Raw genomic sequence first — 25,668 nt, 5'->3', positions numbered from 1 at the left:
CAAACATCACCCCCATCTAGAAGCTGCTGCAGATCCTAGGCTCCCCTAGCCAACAGTCTCACAATTAATAACTCCCTCCTCTGCAAACAGCCTCTCCATGCTGTTTATATTACATTATATTATATATATAATATTCAAATGTTTCCATGTCATCTCTTCCCTTAACAGCAGGGACTTAACCTTTCTCTGCCTCCCACTCCTTATGGGTAAAATGGCAATAAGGCTGCCTGCACCTGAAGCAGGTTGGATGAGGTGGTCAGAGCCTCCCTTGACAGGAAATAAGAAACTTGTCAAATTGATGAAGAGAACAAACCGCCTAACAGTGCACAGACCGCATCCTGAGCTCGTGGTTAGAACATCCTACAGCAAAAAGGCAGGAGCAAAAGGGAAGAATCCCCACACTTGCACAAGCACAGAAACCTGTGATTGGTGTCCTTGGGCTGAACTGTGCTCATTATAATAGTAAAAAACGCACCCCCGGGTGGAGATTTAAAATGCTTATGAGACATGCGATGGACGTACTAGCACGTACAGCCGCTGCACGTGTGGGTCTAAGAAACCACTCCTAACATGCTTAATAGCAACACCCCTTCCCACCCCTTCATGAATAATCATGCAAATTTCCTATAAAGGAACATCCCCCACTATTAGAGCTGTCTTGCCTTTGAACGGCCCGTTCTGACCAGCTGCTAGAGTGTGTTTTGGTTTTGCAATCAACTCTCTTGCTTGCTTTTACTTTTGACTCAGTTTCAAATTCTTTTCTGTCCCGAAGTCAAGAACCTGAACTAGCCCACCGGCTACACACCTACACAAAAATGAGTCATCATTAAATGAGGTGACCCCTGTAAACCACTTGAACCTGAGCCCAGCATGGGAAAGCTTCAATAAATATTAGCTATTGTTACTATTACAATTATCTGCGCTCTTCTTTCTATTCTTTTCACCCCAATTCAATAACCTCCCTTAGACTGTTCACACACTACTCAAACCTTTAGTTTGTATCGGGTCATTATTTTCTTCTTTCTACTTTTCTGCACGTTTATATTATTCCTAAGATCTGAAAAACATTTTTAGAAACTATTCGACATCAGGATATGTTTGACGAGTCCTTTTCAGAACTGCATGGGGTGAACTTATGTTCAGGACATGATGCTTATAAACGCCCTAGCTCCTGGTAAGTCGACCTGGAGTCATTTACTGACTTTAAGTTCACTTCCTGCCTCTGATAAGCCACACAGGGCCTGTGATCGATAATTTTAATGTAGAATAATCACAGATGTTCACGTCCATTTCCTTTCTCTGTTGAACACCATCTAGAGAGCACTCCAATACTCCTTCAGAATTCCCAAGGGTACATTTGCATTGCAGTTAATAAGGTTGCCATTGTGTATGGTTAAGCTTTTAAATGAGTATTTTGATGTGGTACCAGGGAAGGGTCACAGCCTGGGGCCATCTGCTCACGGAGTAAGCCCTGAACAGCTTTAACAATGACCAGAAACAGTGTTCCAAGGACTTAACCTAAGGATACCAACACGGCGTCTCTCGCTGTTCTGGAGTTCCCCGGACAGTTATTAGCAAGAAAAGGGCCTCTGGTTTAAGCCGGAGCTAATCGAGGAGGTTCCCCAAGGACAGGGATGTTGCAAGTTGTCACAGTGGGGCAACAGTAGGATGTGATGCAGTGGCTCTGGCCTCATGGGGAAGAGACCTGAGTTAAGCCAGATAACGCGCAGCCAGGACCACAGTCACTGAGCTGTTGGGACCTTCATCTCCTTCACCTGAAAGTGACAGACGAGGCTCCCATCCTGCTCAGCTCCAAATTCAATCATTTCATTATCAAAATGCAGGTAATGGATTACAAAAGTGTCACGGTTCTCGTGAATGACTCCTTCAGACAGCTCACAGTGCATAGATTCAAGAGAGCTCTAAATACCATGTGCCTCGCTGAGATGTACCGAGTTAGCATAACTCAAAGGCCATGGCTTTAGGAGCTGTCGGTCTTTTTGTTTAATGTCTGTAATTATAGTTAGTGGTGAGTTCTTACAGGACTATGCAGTGTAGCTACGATATCTTATCACTGTAAGGAAAGGCCTGAAGCCATCCCACTCCCCCCTCGCCTTTGCTTCAGGTTTTGGGATTGGTCTGGTTTTTTTCCCTCTCTTGTGGAGACATAATCACCCATCACCTGCTGCTTCTCTCTGCAGCTCAGATGTTGGCCCCTCTGATGTTTGGACACCATTTGGACATCATGACATTGGCTGGCTCCCTGTGAGTCAGACAGGCTTCTGGATGCCCAAGTCCCTCCCTGCCACCAGCTAGGTGGTGAGGGAGAGTTTCACCTTCCCTCCTTAGGGCCATGTGGAACTAGCAGCCACATAATCTTCATGGCCCAGACACCTAGCACAGAGCAGATGTTCAACATTTACGTGATGATTCTCTTGCCGATTTGTTACTCACCATTGATGCTTCTCAGTATATAATACACCAGGAAACTAAGCTCATAACTAATAACTAAATAATGAACTAAATATGGGTAAGAACCCGTTTTTTTCATTCATTGAATAAACACACAAAGTGCCAGGTGCTGAGATGGCAGGCACAATCTTCACCCTCCAGAGTTCACCGTTTGCAAGGAGAGAAGGTTGTTACTATGCGAGTAAAAAAGTGCCATAGGGGCTCAAAAAGTCTCTGTGTGAAGTGGGGAGGCCATCAGGTACCACCCTGGCAAAAGATGATTCCTGTCTCTGTAAAGAGCAAGCAGGAACTGGGCAGGAAGAGAAGTTCAGGATGGAACAGGCAATCCAGACAGAAGACAAGTATGTGCAAAGCATCAGGCATGGCAGATCACCCCGTTTAAGGACGAGCATATGGGAGGCCTGCCAGGGGACAGAGAGCAGGGAATGAGCATGGTGGGGAAGCCGAGAAGCCTGAAATTTATCCTGAATGCTGTAGGGAAATACTGAAATCCTTTCAGAATTTTAAGCAGAACAATGACTGTGTTAGTCCATTTTCACACTGATGATAAAGACATACCCAAAACTGGGCAATTTACAAAAAAAAAAAAAAAAAAAAAAAAAAGAGGTTTAATGGACTCACAGTTCTACCTGGCTGGGGAGGCCTCACAATCATGATGGAAGGCAAGGAGGAGCAAGTCACGTCTTATGTGGATGGCAGCAGGCAAAGAGAATGAGAGCCAAGTGAAAGGGGTTTCCCCTCTAAAACCATCAGATCTTGTGAGACTTACTCATTTCCATGAGAACAGTATGGGGGAAACTGCCCCCGTGATTCCATTATCTCCCACTGGGTCCCTCCCACAACATGAGGGAATCATGGGAGCTACCATTGAAGATGAGATTTGGCGGGGGACACAGCCAAACCATATCAGCGACATTTTAGAAACACCACTTTTGGTCACAGTGTAAAGAAGACTGGAGTGGACTGCAGAAGGACATCTCCAGACACTGGGAGACCAGATCAACACACTGCTCAGTCCTTTTGATATGTGACGTCCCCAGAGGTATGTGCTTCCACACAGTCCTGCTCAGAGGGAGGCCACTGGCCAGAAAAGGCAGGTGACCCTCATCTGTAGTCCTTGCGCATCTTGAAATCTCAGGGCTCTATTTGACAATTGTCTTTTCCTTATATTCTTTTCTAAATTATGAATGTAATGTGTGATCATTGTAACCAGTGAAGTATATACTTGATTTTTAAAGTCCATGTTTTTACTGTTAGAAAACAATATTATGCTATAAAATTATTTGAAATTTGTTTTTATATTTAAAAAATATCATCCTTTCAAGTTAATAGATATAGATCAAACTTTGTCTTTTAGGAGCGGCATAATATTCTGCAGTGTGGATACAGCACACTTTCTTTAACCTTTCCCTAGTGATAGACATCAAATAGTGATCTAATAAACATCTTTGTACATACATCTTTAGGATAGATTCCCAGATGTGAGAGGTTCCAACAGAGGTTTGCATGTTTTTCCTTTAATAACTATTTACAAATTACTTTCCTAAGAATGGGAAGTGAGTCAGGTTCCCAGAAGCAATGTCCATTTCCCAGCATCATCCCAACACCAGAGACTCCCTTTAACTTTCGTTCGTCTGCTGGGTTCAAAACAGTGTTTCATTGTTTCCATTTGAACTTTCCTATCCACAAAATTGAGTCCTTTTTTATATGCTTATTGGTCATTGGACTTTTCTTTCTCTGAATTATTTATTTTCTCTGACAAGTTTTCTATGGGTTGTCTTTCTCCTATAAATTCACAGGAGCTCTTTCTATTTTAGGAAATTCATTATATGCAAACATTTCCCCTAATTTATCAGTTATTTCCCCTAATTTATCAGTTATTATATGAAACTGTTTTATGTAATCAAATATGTTTATCTTTCATTCAGAGTTTCTAGGTTTCTGGTTTTGAATTAAGAGTTCCCTTCCACCCAAAGGTTTAACAAATAATGTATTAAATGTGCATATTTGTCAGTTAATTTTCTTTCTAACTGTGATGGGATTTGTGCACTTAAAATGCTGATATACCTTAAAGGAACAATATAAAACTAAGGCTCTCCCACTGAAACTACCACTGGGGCTCTTTGCAACCCTCCTAAGAAAGATGGAGAGGAAATGAAAAACATCATTTTCTAAATGTATAAAGAAGAATTACCCGTATTATTCCCTCCAACCTCATCAGGCATGAGCCCTAAAGGAGAGTCATTCTCCAGTCTCTGCTCTTTGTATTCTGATTTAAACTGAAAAATGTAAAACAGTAACTAACTAAAGTCTGAGTCCTGTAATCCTAGAATCCATACCACTGAGCCCCATAGCATATAAGGCACCTTGGAGACAAGTTGAACCACATTTCTGTCGCCAAGGGATGATGTTGTCACCAACCTCACAGAGCTCCAAAGAGCTTGCTAAATGGATGTCAAATACACAGCCTGGATTTGATGGAGATTGTCACAGGTGCTTGTCTTCAGTGTCAAATAAACTCAAGGCACAGCTTATATTTTTAATATGGTCCCTTTAAAAAGGCCCCACTCCCTCTAGTCCACCAATCCCCCAGAAGATCTCTAAAGTATGTTCCTCAAGGGTGGGACCTTTGCGATGCTCCCAGCACCTCCGGCCTGGCCCGGGGCCTGGCCCCGGGTGGACATCAGTGAACATGTGACTGAACACATACCCAAACATGGCGACCAGCAGGTTGACCAGCAGGATGTTGGTGGATAACATGTAGATGCACACCAGGGGGATGGTGATCCACTCAGGGAACCGGGGCAGGTTGTGCTCATCCAGCTCCACGCACAGTGGCTTGGACTCATTCCCAGTGAAGGTGCAGTGGGCAAAGTCATACGTGGTACCTGAGGATGTAGAAACCAAGAGGCAAAGTGAGGATCCTCTGGAGGGGTGAGAATGATGGCATCCCCAAGGCCTCAAGAACGTGATGGTCATGAAATGTCTTAGGTCATGTTCTAAGGCACTTTATCCAAACAAGTCACAGTCCTTAGAATCACCTGTTCATCCACTCAATGCGTATTTACTGAGCAGCTACTAAGAACAAGGGGCTTTGCAAAGATCAAGATAAAAGGAAGGGCCAAGTGAACGTGTTCTTTGCCCTCAAGAAGGTTCCAGCCTCTTTGGATAGGCAGATAATCAACCACACACATTTAAAGTCTCAGCCCATGAAAAGTGCTAAGAAGGACACACACAGTGCTCTGAGGGGCGTAAATGGAGACAGCTCATCCAGGAGCAGCTTCCCAAGGAGGAAGGGTCTCAGAACTGAGAGCAGAGGATTAGCAGCAGGAACATGAACTAATGGGGAGGGTGGGAGCCTAGAGCACCCCACAGAGGCAACAGCATGTGCAAAGGCCCTGTGGTGGGGGCGAGGTGGGGGTTGTAAACATCAGTGGAAATGAGAGAATAAGATGTGCACTGAGCAGACATATTAACGTTTTACTTTTTTTTTTTGAGACGGAATCTCGCTCTGATGCTGAGGCTGGAGTGCAGTGGCACAATCTTGGCTCACTGCAACCTCCACCTCCCAGGTTCAAGTGATTCTCCTGCCTCAGCCTCCCGAGTAGCTGGGACTACAGGCGCATGCCACCATGCCTGGCTAATTTTTGTTGTTTTAGTAGAGGCAGGGTTTCACCCTGTTGGCCAGGCTGGTCTCGAACTCTTGTCCTCAGGTGATCCACCAGCCTCAGCCTCCCAAAGTGCTGGGATTACACGCATAAGCCACCATCCCCAGCCTATTCTTAAAATTTTTACACTGAAATGATGGGAAGCCATGAGGCTGTTTTAGGCAGAGGAATGACACGTCAGATTCCCTTTTCCAAAGAATCTCTCTGGCTACAGCACAGATCAGAAGGGGCTCGAGGTGAAGGAAGGTGAGGAGGTTGTGCCTAAGACTCAGGCAGGCAAGCGATGAGGATGGCTCGCGGGGTGGCAGTGGCGACGGAAAAAACAGATTTCAAAAAAACATTTAGGAGATAAAAATCAACAAAACTAGCGGATGAATTGAATAGCGGGGAATGAAATCCGAGAAGGTGTTAGGGACAACACTGAGGCTTCTGACAGCTCTGTTCACTCAACTGTGTGGAAGCTGGCAGCAAAACTCCACAGGAGGACACTGGGGGAAGTTTGGGTCTGGAAGTGGGCATCAAGACCCTTTTATTAGGATGTGTCAAGGTGCGTCTGAGAAATCTCAGAGGAGGGGGCACTGGGTACAAACGACTGGCCTCTGAGAGCTGCTCTGTGCCAGAGATCCTCATCCGAGTGTGTGTGGGGTCATGCCGGCCAGTGAGAGCCCCATAGAGAAGATGTGCTTTACCAGTTTTGCCCATGAAACAGAGACAGCCAAGTGGAGTCACTTCCCCAGGGCACACGGCACATGAGTGGCTACCCTGGATCTGAACCCCACCTGCCAATTCCTCTTTAGATTCCGGTGGAACTAAAACCACGGACGTGGAGAGTTGTTATGAGGACGAAACGCATCTGTTTCTGTAAAGCGGCAGGCACAGTGTGCAGACTGGGCGTGACAATACCAAGGTGCCTTTCCACCTCGGCAGGGGAAAAGAGCTGTTTCTAAGGTCTTGGAAGAGGCTTCAGCAGATGGGGCCAGAGAGACTTATGAGGCTGGGAGGATAACGGAGAAAACAACAGGCATGGAGAACTGTGACCAGGAGAAGCAGGCTCTGGCTCAGGGAAACCAGGACGGTTTTATCGCGGCAGGATAGGAAATGACGAGCCAAGGCTATTGTCAGCATCCTAAAGATGCTTCAGCCCGCCATCCAAAACACACACAATTTACATAGCCCCTCACTTTCCTTCTGTAAATTGGGTGTGGGCAAATTAAAACCATCTGTGCCACCATCAGCCTGCCTCCAAAAACCAGTTGGCAGTGGACTAACTAACGCCGGAAGTCTAAATTCCAGGTTCCAATGTGGATTTTCCAGTGTTGCTCTTTTTGAAAAAAACGGGAGCCCAGTCACTCTGTTACATGGGTGAGTACAACTCACAACCCTCGTTTCTAAACTAGTAAGCCTTGTTGCCTTCAATTACCAATTTTCAATTGTTACTGAAAATATCAGAATCACTATTTTTGAAAAGGTTTAACAATTGAAATGTTGGGCACCATCTGCAAGGCTGATGGAAAATCTTGCTTAAGAGCAAAGAAGAGGTTTCGAGGAGTTAGTTTTTACTGTGTGGTGTTAGAGTCTGTTTCACGTGCGTGCTTCTGAAGTGCGGTCTCTGGGGCAGCCCTGGGGGCTGGTTCAGGGAGCAAATGCCTCGTCTAAGCTGTTTCCACCTGAGCCAAGTCAGGCTTACCGTCCACGTCACTGGGCACCTGGCCGAACATGGCCAGGTAGGGCTCGTAGATGACCGAACGGAATATCCACCTCCAGCGCTGCTCATTCTGCCTGAGGATCCCTTGCCTGGCCACGCCAAAGGCCACCATCCACACCGCAAAGAGGAACAGGAAGAAGAACACGTCGATGAGCTGTCAGGGAGGACAAGACAGCAGAGTCAGGACTGTGCCCACAGTCGGCAAGCCCCTTGGCCTGGCCGTCCTCAGTGGACCATGGAGAAGAGCAGTGGTTCCAGGGCTCAGAGCATCTAAGTCACCCAGAGTTCACTGACGAATTGACAAAGGCGGTCATCATCATCTTTGGATCTTAGGACATCTGTCTTCCAGGGTTAAAACCAGTTTGATGCATTTTTCCTTACTGATCTCCAAACCAGCCCAGCAACAGCAGCTTTCTGAGTGGGAGCCCAGCTCTAGAGCAAAGGAGGAATCTAAGTTTTGGAGGACCTCTCTGTCCCTATACCTCACGATTTTGATACACTTTTAACCCCAAAATTATTTTCGTAGTTTGTTTGTTTGTTTGTTTGTTTGGAAAATAAAAGCTATCCTTATTAGACAAGAATGGACCGTTTCATTTTTTTTTTAATTTTGTGCACACATAGCATGACTTCATGGTGACTGGATGCCCCAGAAATGCTTTGAATTAAAACCACAAACTGAAAGAACCTCAATATTGGAATGGAGCTTCCAGATGAGCTCATCTAAATGCTCATCTGATTTAAAGACAGAAACAGTGGAGGTTTGGGTCATCTGGAAAACAAGTTTAGGAAAGCAACACCATCCGTGTGTAATTCTGTCTATTACGTGTATATATAACAAGCCTGCTATAGCCTTTCCCTGTATCTATATTACACAGTTACATGATTCAAGTTCCAATCCTCACTGTGCATCTAGCTCACCGCTTGTCTCTAGACAAACACAGTCCTCCTTGCACTCAACTGTCCCCATGTATAAAATTGGCATAAAAGTTCCTCCCCTGACCACACTCTTAGCAAACTGTCAAGACTCAAATGAATGTACATTGTAAAGTGTAAAATCTAAATAAGTATGAGGTTATTTGTTAACAATGCACTAAATGACACTGTTTGCTCCTCATGACCATCTTTCATTAAATTTTAACCTGGGAGAGGTCCCTGATGAAATACATCAAAGAAAGCAAATGTTACTGATGGTGAAATGCAACAGTCGTTCTAAGGACAAAATCCTCCTGTCAACCATTAAAAGAACTCTGGGCCCCACAAGAGAAATGATGACTACAAATATTCTTGACTCTTACCATCCTCTGCAGCATTATAATCTTGGGTCCTAAGTTTCTGCTTACAGTAAAAATGTGGATCAATCTTAGAGTGAAAATAATGTAGTCCAGACAGAAAATGACTCGTCCAGAATACAAAGAGCTTTTATTAGAAGAGTGGAGGCTAGGGGAAAAAGAAGGAACAGAATTCATGAGATATTGACAAAACATTCTAAAGTTTTGTTTCTAAAAATAACCGGATTTCAAGAAACAGGCAAGAGCTGGAAGGTTGAGTGAGTGCAAACAGGCCAGAAACACCACCCAGCAAAGGCCATGATCTTCTGCTTTCATGGACTCAAGTACAGTCAAGGACATGAAAAGCAAAGATATCTCACCAAACTGAGCTCTCAGAGGTTCCTGTCTCTTTAGCCTGCCATCCTCACACACTACTGCAGGAACCTAACCGTGCTATTGCTAACTTCCCTGGCTCACAAGGCTTCTATAATGATGCCAAACCCCAGCCCATCCCCGTGACCATTTGGGACTTCACCCTGCCAGCTTTCCCCTAATGAAACTTACCTCATTTGCACCAGATCATTTGATTAACCACCTGCTAATGTGCTCATTGAAAGCCATCTGTGCTTTCTAACTGGAATGATCTAGAATCATGTCCAACCAACTGTGGCTCAAATGCTGGAACTTTAAACCCAACCAGAAAGGGAAGCTATCTGAAGAGGAAATTGACATTTTTACCCCATTCAAATTGGAGAGTGAACACTCATTGTAAACCATCTCATTCTGTATAAGTGTAAATATGAATGGTTAAGCTTCTTTACAAAATGACATCATTTGAAAGTACTACTCACATATAATTGCTAGCTTTATCTTTTTTAAAAAAATTGAAACAGGGTCTCGCTATGCTGCTTAGGCTGGTCTCAAACTCCTGGTTCAAGTGATCCTCCCACCTCAGCCTCCCAAAGTGTTTGGATTACAGGTGTGAGCCACCATGGCCCAGTTGCTAGCTTTATCTTAAAAGTTATTTGGGGACAACAGGCCAGTTGGGATGCAGGCTAGGCAATGCAAACCATGGTTTGGGGCATACCCTAATCTCTCCATGATGTGGAATACACATTGTTTTTTTGGTGGTAATTTGTGGTTGGTTTTTCTAATCCCACACTCTGGCTGTGCCATTGAGGAAATATGCTTGTAACTGGAAGGGCAGACTCCACAGCCAGCATTCAAATAGAAGTTAAGTGCATATTAGAAGGTCATATGGCCCAACACGAAACAATGCTGTATGATATTTAACATTCTCAGCATCTTCTCCTCTTATTTGACCCAGCAATCCCATTACTGAGTATATACCCAAAGAAAATAAATCGTTCTACCAAAAAGACACATGCTTTCATATGTACATTGCAGCACTATTCACAACAGCAAAGACACGAAACCAACCTAGATGCCCATCAGTGGTGGACTGGATAAAGAAAATGTGATACATATACTCCATGGAATACTACACAGCAATAAAGAAAGAACATGGATGCAGCTCGAGGCCATTATGCTAAGTGAATTCACGCAGGAACAAAAAACCAAATACCACGTGTTCTCACTTATAAGTGGGAGGTAAACACTGAGTACATATGGACACAAATATGGGAATAATAAACACTGGGAACTCCAAAAGGGGGAAATGAGAGAGAGGGGCTAACTGCTGGGTACTAGGCTCACTACCTGTTGGGTACTAGGCTCACTGCCTGTTGGGTACTATGCTCACTACCTGTTGGGTACTAGGCTCACTACCTGTTGGGTACTAGGCTCACTACCTGTTGGGTACTATGCTCACTACTGGGTTAGTTCAACATATGCAAATCAATAATTGTGATTCACTACATAAACAGAATTAAAAGCAAAATCTACACAATCATCTCAATAGGTACAGAAAAAGCTTTCGATAAAATCCAACATCCCTTCATGACCAAAAAAAAAAAAAAAAACTCAACAAACTAAGCATTGAAGGAACAGACTTCAAAATAATAAGAACCATCTATGACAAATCCACAGCCAACATCATATTGAATGGGCAAAAGCTGGAAGCATTCCACTTAATAACTGGAACAAGACAAGGATGTTCACTCTCACTACTCCTATTCAACATAGTACTGGTAGTCCTAGCCAGAGCAATCAGACAAGATAAAGAAATAGAAAGTATCCAAATAGGAAAAGAAGTCAAATTATCTCTCTTCACTAATAATATGATTCTATACCTAGAAAACCTTAAAGACTCTGTCCAAAGGGTCCTAGGACAGATAAGTGACTTCAGTAAAGTTTCAGGACACAAAATCAATACACAATAATCAATAGAATTTCTCAGTTTCTATTTATTTCTCCCCATGATCAGGTGCAGAGGCTCATGCCTGTGACCCCAATACTTTGGGAGGCTGAGGCAGGTGGATTGCTTGAGCCCAGGCATTTGAGACCAGCCTGGACAACATGATGAAACCTCATCTCTACTTAAAAAAATAATTTTCCCCAAAGTCTATAAGAACAAAGAGAAAAATCATGCAGGACCCCTTTTAAATTACACATCAGTGGGAGGGGGAAGAGAGGGGACTCAACTTGATGCTAACCAAGCTGCATCTCTATAAAGCAGACACAATGATCTTATGTAATAATCTCTAATGAGTAACAGACTTCCCTTGGGTTTGAAATGTCTGCAGAGCTTTTCTCCACTTTTGTACTCAAAACACGGAAAATTAGGAAAAGTGAAGAGAGTACTTACCGAAACACAATTCCTGCTATGAAGTAAAAAAGCCCCAGCGTGTCCATAACATTCCACAGGTCAGTAAAATAATTCACCCCATTTATGTACCACTGTGTACAGAAAGGGACAGAGAGGGACATTAGCAGCTTGGAAATATCAACCACTTCCAGATTTTTCAATGTCCACTCATTTTCTTCCAGGTCCTTTTTGAGCCAATGACGTGTTTGCTTATTCTTTCATATGCCAAGTGAGCCCTACCACACGCCCCACGCTAATCCGGGAGGATTGGAAAGTAGGTTGCACACTGGCTGTTCTGCTCTTCATGTCTGCTGGCAAAGTCAGGAAAAAGGATTGACGTATCCTCACCGTTTTTTCAACAGGAACCTGCAGAGGGTGAGTACACCCTCTGTAGGCAGATGTAGACTGTCCGGTCACCATGTACAATGGTACAGACTGTGCACTACACAGTCCTACAGAGAATTACTCATATTGTTGTCATCATAGATTTGTGTCATTACTGTAAAATTTTTCTGTCACATGGCAGTAAAACATCTTGATTAAAAGGAATCTTTTTTAAAAAATGTGCACATAGGTGCTGTATATAACATCCATGAGGACAGATGTGGTCACAGATATGACTGACAGGAACAGTGTGCCTCAGGGATTGATGTGTATGTATTGGTCATGATTCTTGGAAGAAAGTATGTCAGGAAAATACTGAAACAAACAGAGAGTATCCTTTCTCTTTTCTCATTTTCCCAAAGAGGGAAAGGAGAAGACCACATCTGGATGGCTCCTATATCAATCCATAAACTGGATTTGGGTAATTCCAGAGTGACCAGCTAATCCTTTCATTTGTCCATTCATTCAAAATATATTTACGGAGAGCACATGGAATTCCAAACACCTGTGCCAGGCTCCCGGAGCACAGAAACATTGGTGCAATGCTAATTCTCAAGGAATCTACTGTTTGGTGGGAAAGACAGATGTTAAACATGTTGAAAAGAAATGACACGAAGATCGGTATGGGGATAAGACCGAGGCCCCAGGTGAATTCAAAGAAGGAAACCCAACACTTGTGCAAGGCGGGGAAACAACACCAAAGAAATGTCAACAAAGCAACAGGGCACTTCTTAATGTTACTAAATGAACTCACCAATAGAAGTCCATCTGATATTTAGATATTTCCTACCTTGCTGTTGAAACCACAGCCTAGAGAGGCTAAGGAACTCACTCAGCAAGTGGCAGACCTCACAATTCTGAACCCAAGTCAGTTGCTTCTTCCCACATCACTCTGCTTCTTCAGATCCCACAGAAATCCTACAGTCTCAGATGTGGAAGGGATTCAAGACACATCATTCATTTCTCAAGAAGCATTTCCTTTCCTTCATTTGTAAATTCGAATAGCAACTTGAGTGGGCCAAGGGGGTGAGGGCACTATGAAATCAAGCACCCAGGAAATTTTAAATTCCCCCAGGCTGCGGCAGCACCGTGGGGTGTGTCAACAGTCCACTCACTATGTGAAGACTCAACTCTCTCTCTTTTTTAAATCAGTACATAGGATGTTATTGCAGCATTTTTGTTGCAGGGAAAAGTATAATCTGGGAAAAAGATGTGGTCCTTCATTAAAGAAATATTGAATATATTACAATCATGTTTTTTTAAAAGGAACAGAGTGATGTCATTTGTCTTGGAGAGATTTCCACAAAGTAAAAGAGAAAGCAAAACGCAGAAAAGTATGGGAAACGGAATCTTGTTTTTGTAAAACAAAGAATGAAGAAAAAAGCCCCCAAACATACATATGCCTACTCTATTTCATTAAACCTCAGATTGTAAGAAATTGCAGTTTCAGAGATGTTAAAATGTGAAAAAAGAATGACATCTCAGATTTGATGTAATACAGTGTGTGTACATAGCACATGGACCAAATAAAAGCAGAAAGAGACACAGCAGTTTATTAACATAGCTTGAGGGCGTTGTCTTTAGAGTAAAGGTTGAGAAAGTCCGTAGGGAGACTAACAAAGAAGGAAAAAAAGGCTCAACAAGCACACACACACACACACACACACACACACGCACACACAATATAATATTCCATTTCTGTGAAATATGTGTGTTTACAAGAAACTAGGTTGAAAAAGAGATCTATGTCTAAGATTAACTTGCAGGAAAGCCCATGAGAAATTCTCAAAAAAAAAAAAAAAGCAAATTGTAGGGTGATGAACACAGTATGATTCTATTTGGATAAAAACAAATAGAACACCTGCATACATTCCTCTCTTTATGGGCATGAAGAAGGTTGTGGAAGATCATACTCTAGATTGGGCAGGATTATTCTTTATATAGTCCCACTTGTGATGAGCATTATTACTTTGTGATTTTATAAAACTCAATAAAATAAAAACGGACAAAAATTGAGGGGAAACAGATACATCTTGCCGTATAGCTAAAATACGTTTGATATTTTCATTTGTATTACAATTGTCTCTGCCAATAACCATTATTATCAGGACCATAATAAAGGACAAGAGATCTGCTAATTCCTCAGTGATCAATGACAAAATTCAACTAGGCAGTCCACATGGTTTATATCTCTTAATGTATTGTCAACATTCTTGTCACCCTATTCACTCAGTTCAAACATTCTGCCTAGGCTCAGAAACCAAGACAGGCTCCTTCAGGGAGCCACAGGAACTGTCTGCTTTGCTGGTGTTAGCAGCTCCAGTGGCCCCTCACCAACAACCTTTTCCTCTTCTGGTGCCTGGTAAGATAAGGGGGATTGGGAACGTCCCTCCCTGCTGCTAGCTCCCCGCTTAATGCCCTGCAATAGGAGGCAGGTAGGCACCGGGAGACTCGCACTGCCCCAGCCCAACCTCAGCCCAGGAGACTTTCAGAAGCCTGACCTACATGAAGAGAGACATCAGAAATAGGTCAATTCTGAGGCTCCAAGTTACCATCGCAGGGAGAAAACCTGTTTTTAAAGGAAAAGAGGCCTCTTCTCTGAGCGTAATGCCAGAGATAGGCTGTATTCACAAAATCCCAGGACACTGTGTCATCCTATCCATCAGGATTTGGGGATTCAGCATTCCTCAAGATTGAACGGTGCCCCCCATGAAGGCATGATGGGACTCATCCCATTTTAAATAAACATCCCCAATGTATGTTTAGCAGACCCAAGGATTATTTAGCAACTGTATTTGCACTTATTGACTCCCTCGTTTCAAAATTCCAAATCAGCATTTCGACATCTGCATTCAGGCGAAGGGACACAGGTACATACGGAAGGGCATGACTTTTCGACACCCAGACACAACTTAAATCAGGTCACACCCTGCTTGGGTTTTTGGGGTTTGTTTTTTTTTTCCTAACAAGTGTAAACTAGGTTAATTAAGACAGCACCAGGCCAGCAGAACTGTTTCTTAGAGGAAAGCAATCCCATTTAGGACGTCAAATGCATGAGTCTGCAGACCGGAAGAGAAACAGCGACCCCGAGTGTTGGATTCTTTTAACAGTAAGAATCTCCATGGCTATGTTCTACAGACCCGTTCATGCTGCAGAATCACAGCTGTGAGGCCGGAAAAGGCCTCGGATGGCAGAGCCACCTGGAACACACACTGCTGACCCTAAGCACAGGGCACTTCCCATACTGTTGATTTCATACCCAGGATTTCTGAGTTAAAAGTGGCCCATTCAAAGGTAATTCTTAAAAATAACAAGAAGAGATACTTAGTAAGCATCCCCCCCATATCCAGCATCACCCACAATGAAGGCAAACAGAATAGGTAGGGGTCAACCAGGCCCAGGGAATTACTTACAGCCCGTTGTCCTTCCCCAGTTTTCCTGCGCACCTGCCCCTGTCTACTCCCAACCCATGTCCCTGCCCTGTGTCCTCCCTGAGCAAAAACACCTCATGCTAACTCTGCCCAGGGCCCTTCTCCAAGAAAAATGTACTTCTCCTGAGTCTCCTCCTGCATGACCCGAACAGGTGACTTAGTAGCTAAATGCACATAGGAAATTGGCACAGAGATGTCTGTGATTTACAGACTTTGGATGTCACTGTTGCAAGTCCTCTGGGCCAACCTCCCAGTAAATGTAAGACTCGCCCACTTAGTGCTGCTTGCCGATGCTCATCTCTTCTCCTTGAAAGCTCCCAGAAATCATCATGAACTCCACCGGGGAAGAGATCTTCGTCTGTTCGGTCCATTGCTGCCGAGAACAGTGCCTGGCACAAAGTAGGGGTGTGAAATATTTGTTGAAAGGAAGAATGCATTAATGAAATACTTGGATGAAGCCAAGACCAATCTCCCTGCAGCTTACATCCAGGCCAAGGTCTGCTTCCAAAGCAACCCAGAACAAGTCCTCTCTCTCAGATTCTTGTTTTTTGTTTGTTTGTTTGTTTTGTTTCTTTTTGTTTTGTTTTGAGATGGAGTCTCGCTCTGTCACCCAGGCTGGAGTGCAGTGGAGCAATCTCAGCTCACTGCAACATCTGCCTCCAGGGTTCAAGCAATTCTACTGCCTCAGCCTCCTGAGTAGCTGGGATTACAAGCACGCACCACCATGCCTGGCTAATTTTTATACTTTTAGTAGAGATGGGATTTTGCCATGTTGGCCAGGCTGGTCTCAAACTTCCTGACCTCAGGTGATCTGCTCGCCTCGGCCTCCCAAAGTGCTGGGATTACAGGCATGAGCCACTGCGCCCAGCCTCTGGTTTCTTTAGATGCCTGAAGGAATCAAACAATGTCTGGACTTGCACAGCAGCTTCTGAGCCTTAATGCAGCAAGGGAAGCAGGGTCAAGGACAGGTAGAGAAATGTTTGGGAGCCTGAGGGGTGAAAAGCAGCAGAAAAAGGACTTTTGACTTTTCATCAACCATTCTGAAAAGAGGCCACCAAAGCACCCTCTGCCCCAGAGAACACCCTTGAGCCCCTGCCTGTGGGGCTGTGGACAGGGTTCCTCTCCAGCTCCCCAACGCTTGTCTCCTGAGTGTTACCATGGCCACCCCAGGGCACACAGCCTTTGGGTTGAACTATGAAGACCTTGCTTCATCAATCCTTTTACTAAAAACACACACGCTTGTCAGAAACATGTCAGTGCCAGCTCCTGTGCCAGCCCCTGAGGACCAAATGTGAATAAGAAATAAACATCTAAATCAAATCATTCCCATGCCACGCAATTCTGAGCAACAACAAGAGTATGTGTTAGGAACTGGAAACGCTCAAAGGAACCTCCCAGTGGAGCTGATGCAAGAAGAGATGCACTAGGGCACCATGCCAGACGCCCATCCTCTTATTCTCTAAATAACCTCTTGCAGGTCCAAAAAATTCAGTAAGTTACTACTGCACCAGCCATTCGTAATTCCAGCTGGTTTTTTCTCCCTCCCCACCTCCACATTTCTCCTGTCTCTTTCTCTCTCTCTCTCTCTCTCTCTCTCTCTCTGCTAATTTGTGCTCATACTCATTTCCCCATCAGGCTATGAATCCATTGTCACTTGATTCTACTCAGTGGCTACCTTTGAGATGTCAGGCTGGTCACCTGAGTCATGCAGTGTGCTGCTCCAGTTCCTACAGACCCTGTGCCTCTTCCAACAAACTCTGCTGCCCCCACAGAGCTCAAGTTCCTGCCTGTGAGTGGCCACCAAGGGTTGGAGGCCTGTGTGACCTCCCAGGTGGTCCAGCTGCCTCTCCTGTAAGCTGTGCCGGTAAGGGCCTGCCAGGAACCAGCGGGCTGCCCTCCAAGGCTACCAATTTCCACAGACCAGGCAAAACCCTTTGGTGGCCAGGCATGGTGGCTCACACCTGTAATCCCAGCACTTTGGGAGGCCAAGGCAGACGGATCATGAAGTCAAGAGATCAAGACCATCCTGGCCAACATGGTGAAACCCCGTCCCTACTAAAAATACAAAAATTAGCTGGGCATGGTGGCGTGTGCCTGTAGTCCCAGATACTCGGGAGGCTGAGGCAGGAGAATTGCTTGAACCTGGGAGGCAGGGATTGCAGTGAGCCAAGATCATGCCATTGCACTCCAGCCTGGGCGACAGACCAAGATACAGTCTCAAAAAAGAAAAAAAAAAAAAAAAATTGGCACTTACCCTACTCTTGGGGCAGACACTGTCCCAGTTGTTTCCAGTACATAATAGGACATCAGCCAGCCCCTCAGAGGGAGTGAGAGGTAGGGGGTGTTGGGGCTCTTCCCCCTCCAGTGCTACAAAGCCCCCAATCTCACCCTTTCATCCCCTCCCTCTTGCAAAAGCTAAGCTGAGAATGCTGCTTTTTGTTCCTGAAGTGCCTTTGAAAAGGGTCTTGGTCATGGTCAACTACAAGTGAGAGTGGAGGACACCACGCCAGCTCAGGAGAAGGGAAAACGCAGGACCTCATCCAGAGTGAGCTCCCGCACCATGGCTCCAGGATTCCTAGCTGGATGAGGGCTGCTTCTCTCACTTTCTCACTCTGGTCTGGGCCCGCCCTGTTCTAAACGATGAATCTCCTTCAGTCTTTCTCTGCTTCCCTCAAATAGAATATTTCCATTCCCTCGCTGCTGCTGACACATACATAGCAAATCACAACACAGAGCAAGGAAGTAGGATGGCAGCTAAGAGAAAGAGACTTGTTGTAGGTGTTACAGGTTAAATTGTGTCTCCAAAAACTCACACATGGAAGTCCTAACTCCCAGTACCTTGGCATGTGACATTGTTTGGAAACAGGGGCATTGCAGATATCACTAATTAAGTAAAGAGGAAGTCATGCTGAAGTAGGGTGACCCCTGATCCAGTACGACAAATTCCCAGGAATAGTGGAAATTTGGACACAATCACTCATGCAGGAGTCACCCCTGAGGACAGGGATCAGAGTGATGCATCGACAAGCCAAGGAATGGTGAAGCTTGCCAGCTGGCCGCCGAAAGCTAGAGGAGAGGCTAGGACAGAGTCTCCCGCACAGCCTTCAGAGGGAGTCAGCCCTGCCGACAGCTTGATCTCAGACTTCTGGCCTCTAGAACCATAAGGCAATGAACTTCTGTTATTAAAGCCATATGGTCTATGGTGCTTCATCTTGGCAGCCCTACAGACTGATACTGAGGGCATGGCCTGGGCAGGGCTGTGACTTCCCAGGGCAGTGCATGGGACTCCCACAGGGCTGATCCGAAGTTAGGGAAATCTCCTGCACATAGCAGGGCCCTGTCCTGGGGGAAGAATTGCTGGTAAGTGAAGCCTGATAATCCTGCTATTCAACACTGGCATGAGTCATTTAGCTCATGCTTCCTCCACCTGCATCCCAGCTCTATTCCCCATCTGCACCTCAGACCTACTAGGCAAGGAAAGGCAGATACAGGGCACTGGTACCAGGACTCTTCCCACAGGTCATACCCATGGCAGACATCACTAATCAATCAAAACACTCTCCTGCTGAGAACAGACAGACCCTTGGAATCTTTCTCAACCCAGGACTGCTGGGAGTCACCAAAAAAAGTCTGTCACAGTTGGCATGAAAGTTTAAGTCAACATAGGGTTCTTATATGAGTCAATGACTCTATAAGGGCAATAAAAACACTCTTTGCCCCTCCAGATCTCTTGCAGCACATGGCATTGTACCTCGGAAACTGTCAATGCCTAGCATGCACTTGCTGAATTGATGTATTTTTGCGTTTAGGTTCAGAGGGGACAACAGTGACAACAACAGCAGTTCTCAAACAATTTGTAAACTGCTAAGTATGAAAGGATTTTCTGGGATGACTTTTCATAATGGTTTAGGGATAACGCCACTTTCACCATCGACATTTATTTCTTCAACAATTACTAACCAAGCGCCTGCTACACATGAGTCCTGAGCTAGACTTCTGGGTTCAACGGTAGAGAAAGGATGCCAAAAATGAAGGTCCCAAGAAACTGCAGAAAAGCACCATGAATAATTCACACCAGCTCCCTGAAACCCACAGGGAGTTACATGGCTTTAAAACATTGTCACTCTGACATGCTGGGCATTAAGATGCTCTTAGCTCAAAAGTCCTGCCAGCTCCCTGCTACTTATCATGCCATGGTAATGGCAAACCACTCCTGATGACAGCAGTGGGTTTACCATCCTGGGTCTCTCTTCTCTTCGAACACTCCCCCATTCCTGACTAATACATCTCCATCAATTAACATTCATTAGAGAGCACAGAATAAACTTGGTACTAGGAGATCTTACTGAATTACTAAGGGTGGGAAAATGCACCTTCACATTCACAGATTAGCACCTAAAGAGAACATTTATTTGGGGAAAATAATGACTTTTGAACTTCAGAAGCAACTTCTATACCTCTTGGCTTTAAAAAGATGCCTCCTACCGAGGAAGCGAGGGGATTCCTGCTGTCATGGCTGCCCTACCTGTCTCACTTCATCACAGAAGAGGACAAAGACCAGTCCGTACAGGACCAGCTCAGGGGGGTGTGGCACCGAATGGAAATCCATGAGCAGCACGTAGGCAAACAGCAGGAGGAAGGCTATGTAGAAGACCACATTCCAGGAGAAGACCACGAAGGGGGAGGTGAAGAACGCCACATAGTACCAAAGCAGCTTCTTGTGCTTGTCAACAGGCTTCTTCCTGGACCCAGAGATAAGGGCATCGTCAGCGTCCTTGCAAGCATGGGATGGGCACAGCCCTCCCCACTTCTAAACATAGATAAATACAGACTTGTAACCAGGAGGAAGAGACAGGATCAAAACTGTCCTAAGATGGGCCCGACCCCAATTCAATACCTGGCATTTTGCAATTAACAAATCCACATTCTGCCCCAGATATTAAAGACACAACCCCACCTCTACTCACTTAAGAGGGAACCCAGGAAAAGTCAGGGGAGAAACCAGACCAAATTCATAGGCACCAATGTGAACATCATAAGTTCTAGGCTTTTTAATCATTTACACGAGAACACACATATGTGGATGCATCTACACACACTGGCACACACACACACACACAATTATGTGCCTTGGTTTGTACCTAAATGATACAAAGCCACAGCCCACCAAGGGTATAATAAAGAGACACAGGATAATCTTCCAGTTCTTGGTGTCTCGTGAAATCTCTCCATACCATTGCTTAGAAAGAAAATTCTACAGGGAAACAAAGACAGAGAACAAGTCCTTATTAACACAATTATATGCAGGATGGCATGCAAACTTTCTTCCCTGCCCCACGCTTTCCCCAAAATACACAGCTCTTTGAATTAATGCCCTTATTTTTTTTTTTGAGACAGAGTTTCACCCTTGTTGCCCAGGCTGGAGTGCAATGGCGCGATCTTGGCTTACCACAACCTTCGCCTCCCGGGTTCAAGTGATTCTCCTGCCTCAGCCTCCTGAGTAGCTGGGATTACAGGTGTGTGCCACCAGGCCCAGCTATTTTGTTTGTTTGTTTGTATTCTTAGTAGAGATGGGGTTTCTCCATGTTGGTCAGGCTGGTTGCGAACTCCCAACCTCAGGTAATCCACCTGCCTTGGTCTCCCAAAGTGCTGGGATTACAGGCATGAGCCACCACACCGGGCCAAACTTGGTTTTATTTTAACTCTTTTTCTGAGTTGGATTATGTGCACTTTAAAGTAATAGTTGTGTACGTTCAAATTCAATAAACCTAGGAATTTTTTGTCCAACTCACATTTGTATTACATAAGTTTAAACAAGTATCTTTCTGGCTCCTTTGTCTTCAATGATGACAAATTCACAGGCACAGCCAGTGCTACCTGCAGAGTCCCCAAGGATTCATTTCTGGAGAAAGACAGGTGATGCTTTTGTCAGGAAACTAAAAGGAAGTTCGGAAGCGGGAGACTGTCGGTATCTCGACGTCAATTCAGGCTGAAATGCATGAAAAAGCTCTTCCCAGACTGAATCAACCCTTGACATTGGGATAGAAGGAACTTCCACAAAGGTGGAAGTTAGAAAACTCACGGCAGCTCCGAGAGTTAGCAGGGAGCATAGACTCGACCACATCAAAGGATCCACATCTCTCAAAAAATAGCCCGTCAAGCAGAAGGAGGTTGGTGTATCTCAGGAGCAGAGGAAAAGGGAAACCCAGGACCTTCTCAGTGCGGGCTTGGAGGGCGGGGACTGACATGCACCCCTGCAGCCCTGGGCACCTGCCCTGCCCTTGGAGGAGGATGGCTGCTTCTGAGGGCCCCGGCCTGGGGCTGCTCCAGCCAGGTGCGTGCTCGACCCGTGAGGACTAGTGTCCTGGAACAAGGTATCAGCTTTCAACAAACAACCAATTGCAGTTGGTGGGTAAAGGGCCAGCTGTTTTGCACTGGGCCGGGCAACAATGAAGCAGGTTCTACAGTTTCCCAGAGGTACCCGGCAGGCCAAGCCCCGGTGCCCATAGTGGCAACATCCTCATCAGCACATCACGTCTGTCCCTGTCCCTTCCCTGTCTCCCTGGCGCCTCCTGTGCTTCCCAGGTTCACCTCCAGAATAAACTCCTTGCATTGAAATCCTCACTTTGGGGTTTACTTCTTGGGAGGGTGTGCGGGGGTCATGGGCAAGGAAGACAGGTTGTGCTTAGTCTTCCTCACTCTCCTATTCTGCTGGGGCCATCACGGAGTGTCACTGTCAGGCCCCAGTCACAGAAATTACAGCATTGGGTTGGGTTTCATGGTCACTGGCAGCATTCTGATGTCACACAGCACCTTGACTACTGAAAGGAAACTCCCTGGCCGGGCCCACAGGTGATCCTGTGGCCTGCTGGTAAGATTTTCAGTGAAATGAATGACCTGGCATCTGATTGAAACCTCAGGATCTGTGAACCTGGGCAGGAGTAAAAGCCAGCCTCCACAGGGCCCCAAGTTCTGGTACATACGCAAGATGGGGTTTGGGGCCCAGGAAGCCATAAGCAGAGTGTGGCCCACCTGGGAAGCCAGCCCAGCCTCCCAGGCACAGCCCGACTCCAGTACCAGCCTTGCTTCTACCCACTACACTGCAGCAGAGGCTAAAACTGAGCAATAGTAAGACCCTCTCCGTGCGCTCCTTGTCATGGATCAATGCTCTCATTTAACCTAGCTTAGTTGCAGTAGTAAGCGGGTTTTGTTCATAAACACTTGGCTGTATGATATGGAAAGTCCATGACATGAAAGTTGCAGGCAATCAACATGAGAGCCGATCCCACTGCTGCTACTTCCCAGCAGTGCAAGCTGGAAGGACATTCCAGAACCTCTCTGAGCTCCTGCATCCTCCTCAGTGAAATGGGAGGGCACCCATCGCCACAGGTGCTGTGAAGATGAAACGTGGCCTTGTGTATAACAGCTGTGGCTGACAAGCGTTGGTCCCTCCATCTCTTCCCTTCCCCCTCCCCTTCTCACACCCACATTTCTACAACTGGAACTGTGGATGAAAAGCTCCCCTCTGCAGCCTGAGACACCAGGTGCAGACTACGATTCATTCACTTCACTGCAGAAACCCTCAAGACTGCTTTTACCCATTTCACAATAGTTTCCCTACCACTATAACTACTAACTGCAGTAGCAATAGCTAAATAAAAGACCAATGCCTTTCACATATTATCTCCTTAAATCCTCACAATAACCCTTTATCCGCTACTCTCACCATTTTGCAGACGAAGAAACTAAGACTCAGAGAGCTCATGTGACTTGGCCCATCATCACACACTTCATTGGGGGTACAGCGGATGGAGACCCAACCAGTGGGATCCAGAGACACAGCTCATAATTGCGATGCTGTGTTGTTTACTTAGTGGAAACTCAAAGAATATTCTTTGTTCTGCACCATCTCTTAAAGCATGGATTTCAACCAATGCCTATATTCTGCCATCTCCCACATCATCACCAAACCACTCCTTCTATGGCTTTTATATTGGAGAATAAGGTTTGTTTTTAATATTTTTAATGCCGCTGATAGCATCTGACATAAAAGCCCCATGTGGTCTGGAGGCTGAGCACGGTTTACCTGGACCCCAGGCTGGGCGATGAAATGCTGGTCTGTGGCCTCCACCGCCAGCTCCAGACAGTTGCTTCCACCCCAGGCTTCACAGGAATAGACCAGCAGCTGTTCTGCCAAGTCTTCATCGCTGCTGTAACACTCAGTGAAGAGCTCTACAGCGACAGCAGCACAGAGAGAAGCTGGTGTCAGAGCTGCACATGACCACAGCTGTGCTGCTTCCACCCCCAGCCAACTCCTGAATCCAAGAATAGCCTGGGTGTGAGTCCATTCTTATAAAAGGCATAGAAAATGCCATCACAACACAATTCGTTACTGAATAGCAGGATTTTCTAAAGGCACAACAAACCCAGCAGACCTCCTGATGGCAGCAGGTGGCAATACCTGCTCACTGGATTGAGACTGCATTGCACACAGGGAGTCTCTCTCTTTGACGGGCTTCCATCTGGGCTCAGGCAGAAGAGCCTCAGCCACTGAGAAGGGATCTAGACCTTCTGCACCTCCCCTCCTTCCATCCCCCCGTAATCAGAGCAGCCCTTCTTCCATCTCATGTGAACTCTACGTCTTCTTGGCAAGGTTGTTTGGCAGATAAGGCACAGAGAAAAAAAAGGCCGGGCGCAGTGGCTCACACCTGTAATCCCAGCACTTTGGGAGGCCAAGGCGTGCGGATCACCTGAGGTCAGGAGTTCGAGACTAGCCTGCCCAACATGGCAAATCCCCGTCTTTACTAAAAATACAAAACATTAGCTGGGCAAGGTGGCAGGCGCCTGTAATCCCAGCTACTCAGGAGGCTGAAGCAGGAAAATTGCTTGAACCTGTGAGGCGGAGCTTGCAGTGAGCCGAGATCATGCCACTGCACTCCAGCCTGGGCAACAAGAGTGAAACTCTGTGTCAACAACAACAACAACAACAACAAAAACCACTGACCTACTGCATTAGCGTGTGCTTACATTTCATGATCTAATGACAAAGAAATTGCAGTGTAGATCCTGAGAGGAAATTTTTTAAAAGTAAAAATATTAGGAGCCATTGCCTAATTGAGGTCATCCAGAAATGAACTGCTTTGAAATTTTAATAAATTCAAAGAAATAATTAGACACCTTTTTTCCAACACGGACAAGCTAAACTCATGAGCATGTTTACATCTGATAAGACACTAGACAAACCTGGATGCAAATACCACATTGCAAACTTAAAACTGTCAAGTGAAAATGGAAAAAACTGAGCAGTCCCGAAATTCTCATTTTAAATGATGTTTAGAGGCAGTCGGTTCCGGATTTCTCACATTCCTGAATGATCGAGGCCTCTGTGCAAAGGGCACTGACAAGCTTTGTTCGAGGACTGAATAGCAAACAGCAGTCAGGCATCCTGAGACATGCCAGGAGAGTAATGCTTAGTGGAGTATCGTCCACTCCAGGCAATAAGTAATCTCAGCTGCAGCCCTGATAGAAGCTCCGTGTCCCCTAACTTCAGTGAGCTGCAGCGCAACCATTATTAGAGTTACCCCTCGGGAATGGAGGCAAGGGGAAGCAACTCAAGATGCTACTGAGGCTGCTGCTTTTGCTACGAGTGACAAACCATGAGTGTCGCAGGCCCAGGGGCTGGGTCCTCTGGCAGTGTGTGCGTATGAAACTGGCAGGCTAACTGGTTAGTGTGCAAGTCAGGTAAAATCTCAGCCCTGTCACACTGTTGTAATGGCATCCAGAACCCCACCCCCCAACCCCCCAAAAAATACTCCAGTGCTCCCTGAGTTGCTTAGAACTGGGCCCGGGTATGGCCCTGGGTGGCCGTGGGATCAGGGAGCCCAAGATTTCCCACGTTCATTCTTGGAAAATTCCGTATATGCCAGGACCAAGGAACTTGTGGCATCCGGACCTTGTGGTCTGCAGCCCTCAA

At 45.6% G+C, this 25,668-nt stretch overlaps 1 protein-coding gene across 1 annotated transcript in view; it reads right to left on the bottom strand.

Annotated features, from left to right (window-relative positions):
- TRPM8 (transient receptor potential cation channel subfamily M member 8) overlaps positions 1–25,668 on the bottom strand; it is a 91,356-nt gene that overhangs the window by 27,849 nt on the left and 37,839 nt on the right. The window contains exons 14-20 of the mRNA XM_077957949.1: positions 23,782–23,927; positions 20,837–20,949; positions 20,221–20,437; positions 11,881–11,972; positions 9,141–9,282; positions 7,828–7,999; positions 5,183–5,360 (exon numbers count right to left, since the gene is read on the bottom strand). Of these exons, the coding sequence (XP_077814075.1) occupies positions 5,183–5,360; positions 7,828–7,999; positions 9,141–9,282; positions 11,881–11,972; positions 20,221–20,437; positions 20,837–20,949; positions 23,782–23,927 (1,060 nt within the window). The remainder of the gene's footprint in view (positions 1–5,182; positions 5,361–7,827; positions 8,000–9,140; positions 9,283–11,880; positions 11,973–20,220; positions 20,438–20,836; positions 20,950–23,781; positions 23,928–25,668) is intronic.

The sequence above is a fragment of the Macaca mulatta genome, chromosome 12 (assembly GCF_049350105.2).
Source record: "Macaca mulatta isolate MMU2019108-1 chromosome 12, T2T-MMU8v2.0, whole genome shotgun sequence".
Taxonomy (NCBI): Eukaryota; Metazoa; Chordata; class Mammalia; order Primates; family Cercopithecidae; genus Macaca; species Macaca mulatta.
Note: the sequence above shows the minus strand (reverse complement) of the source record. Positions and strands in the feature narration are given on the sequence as shown.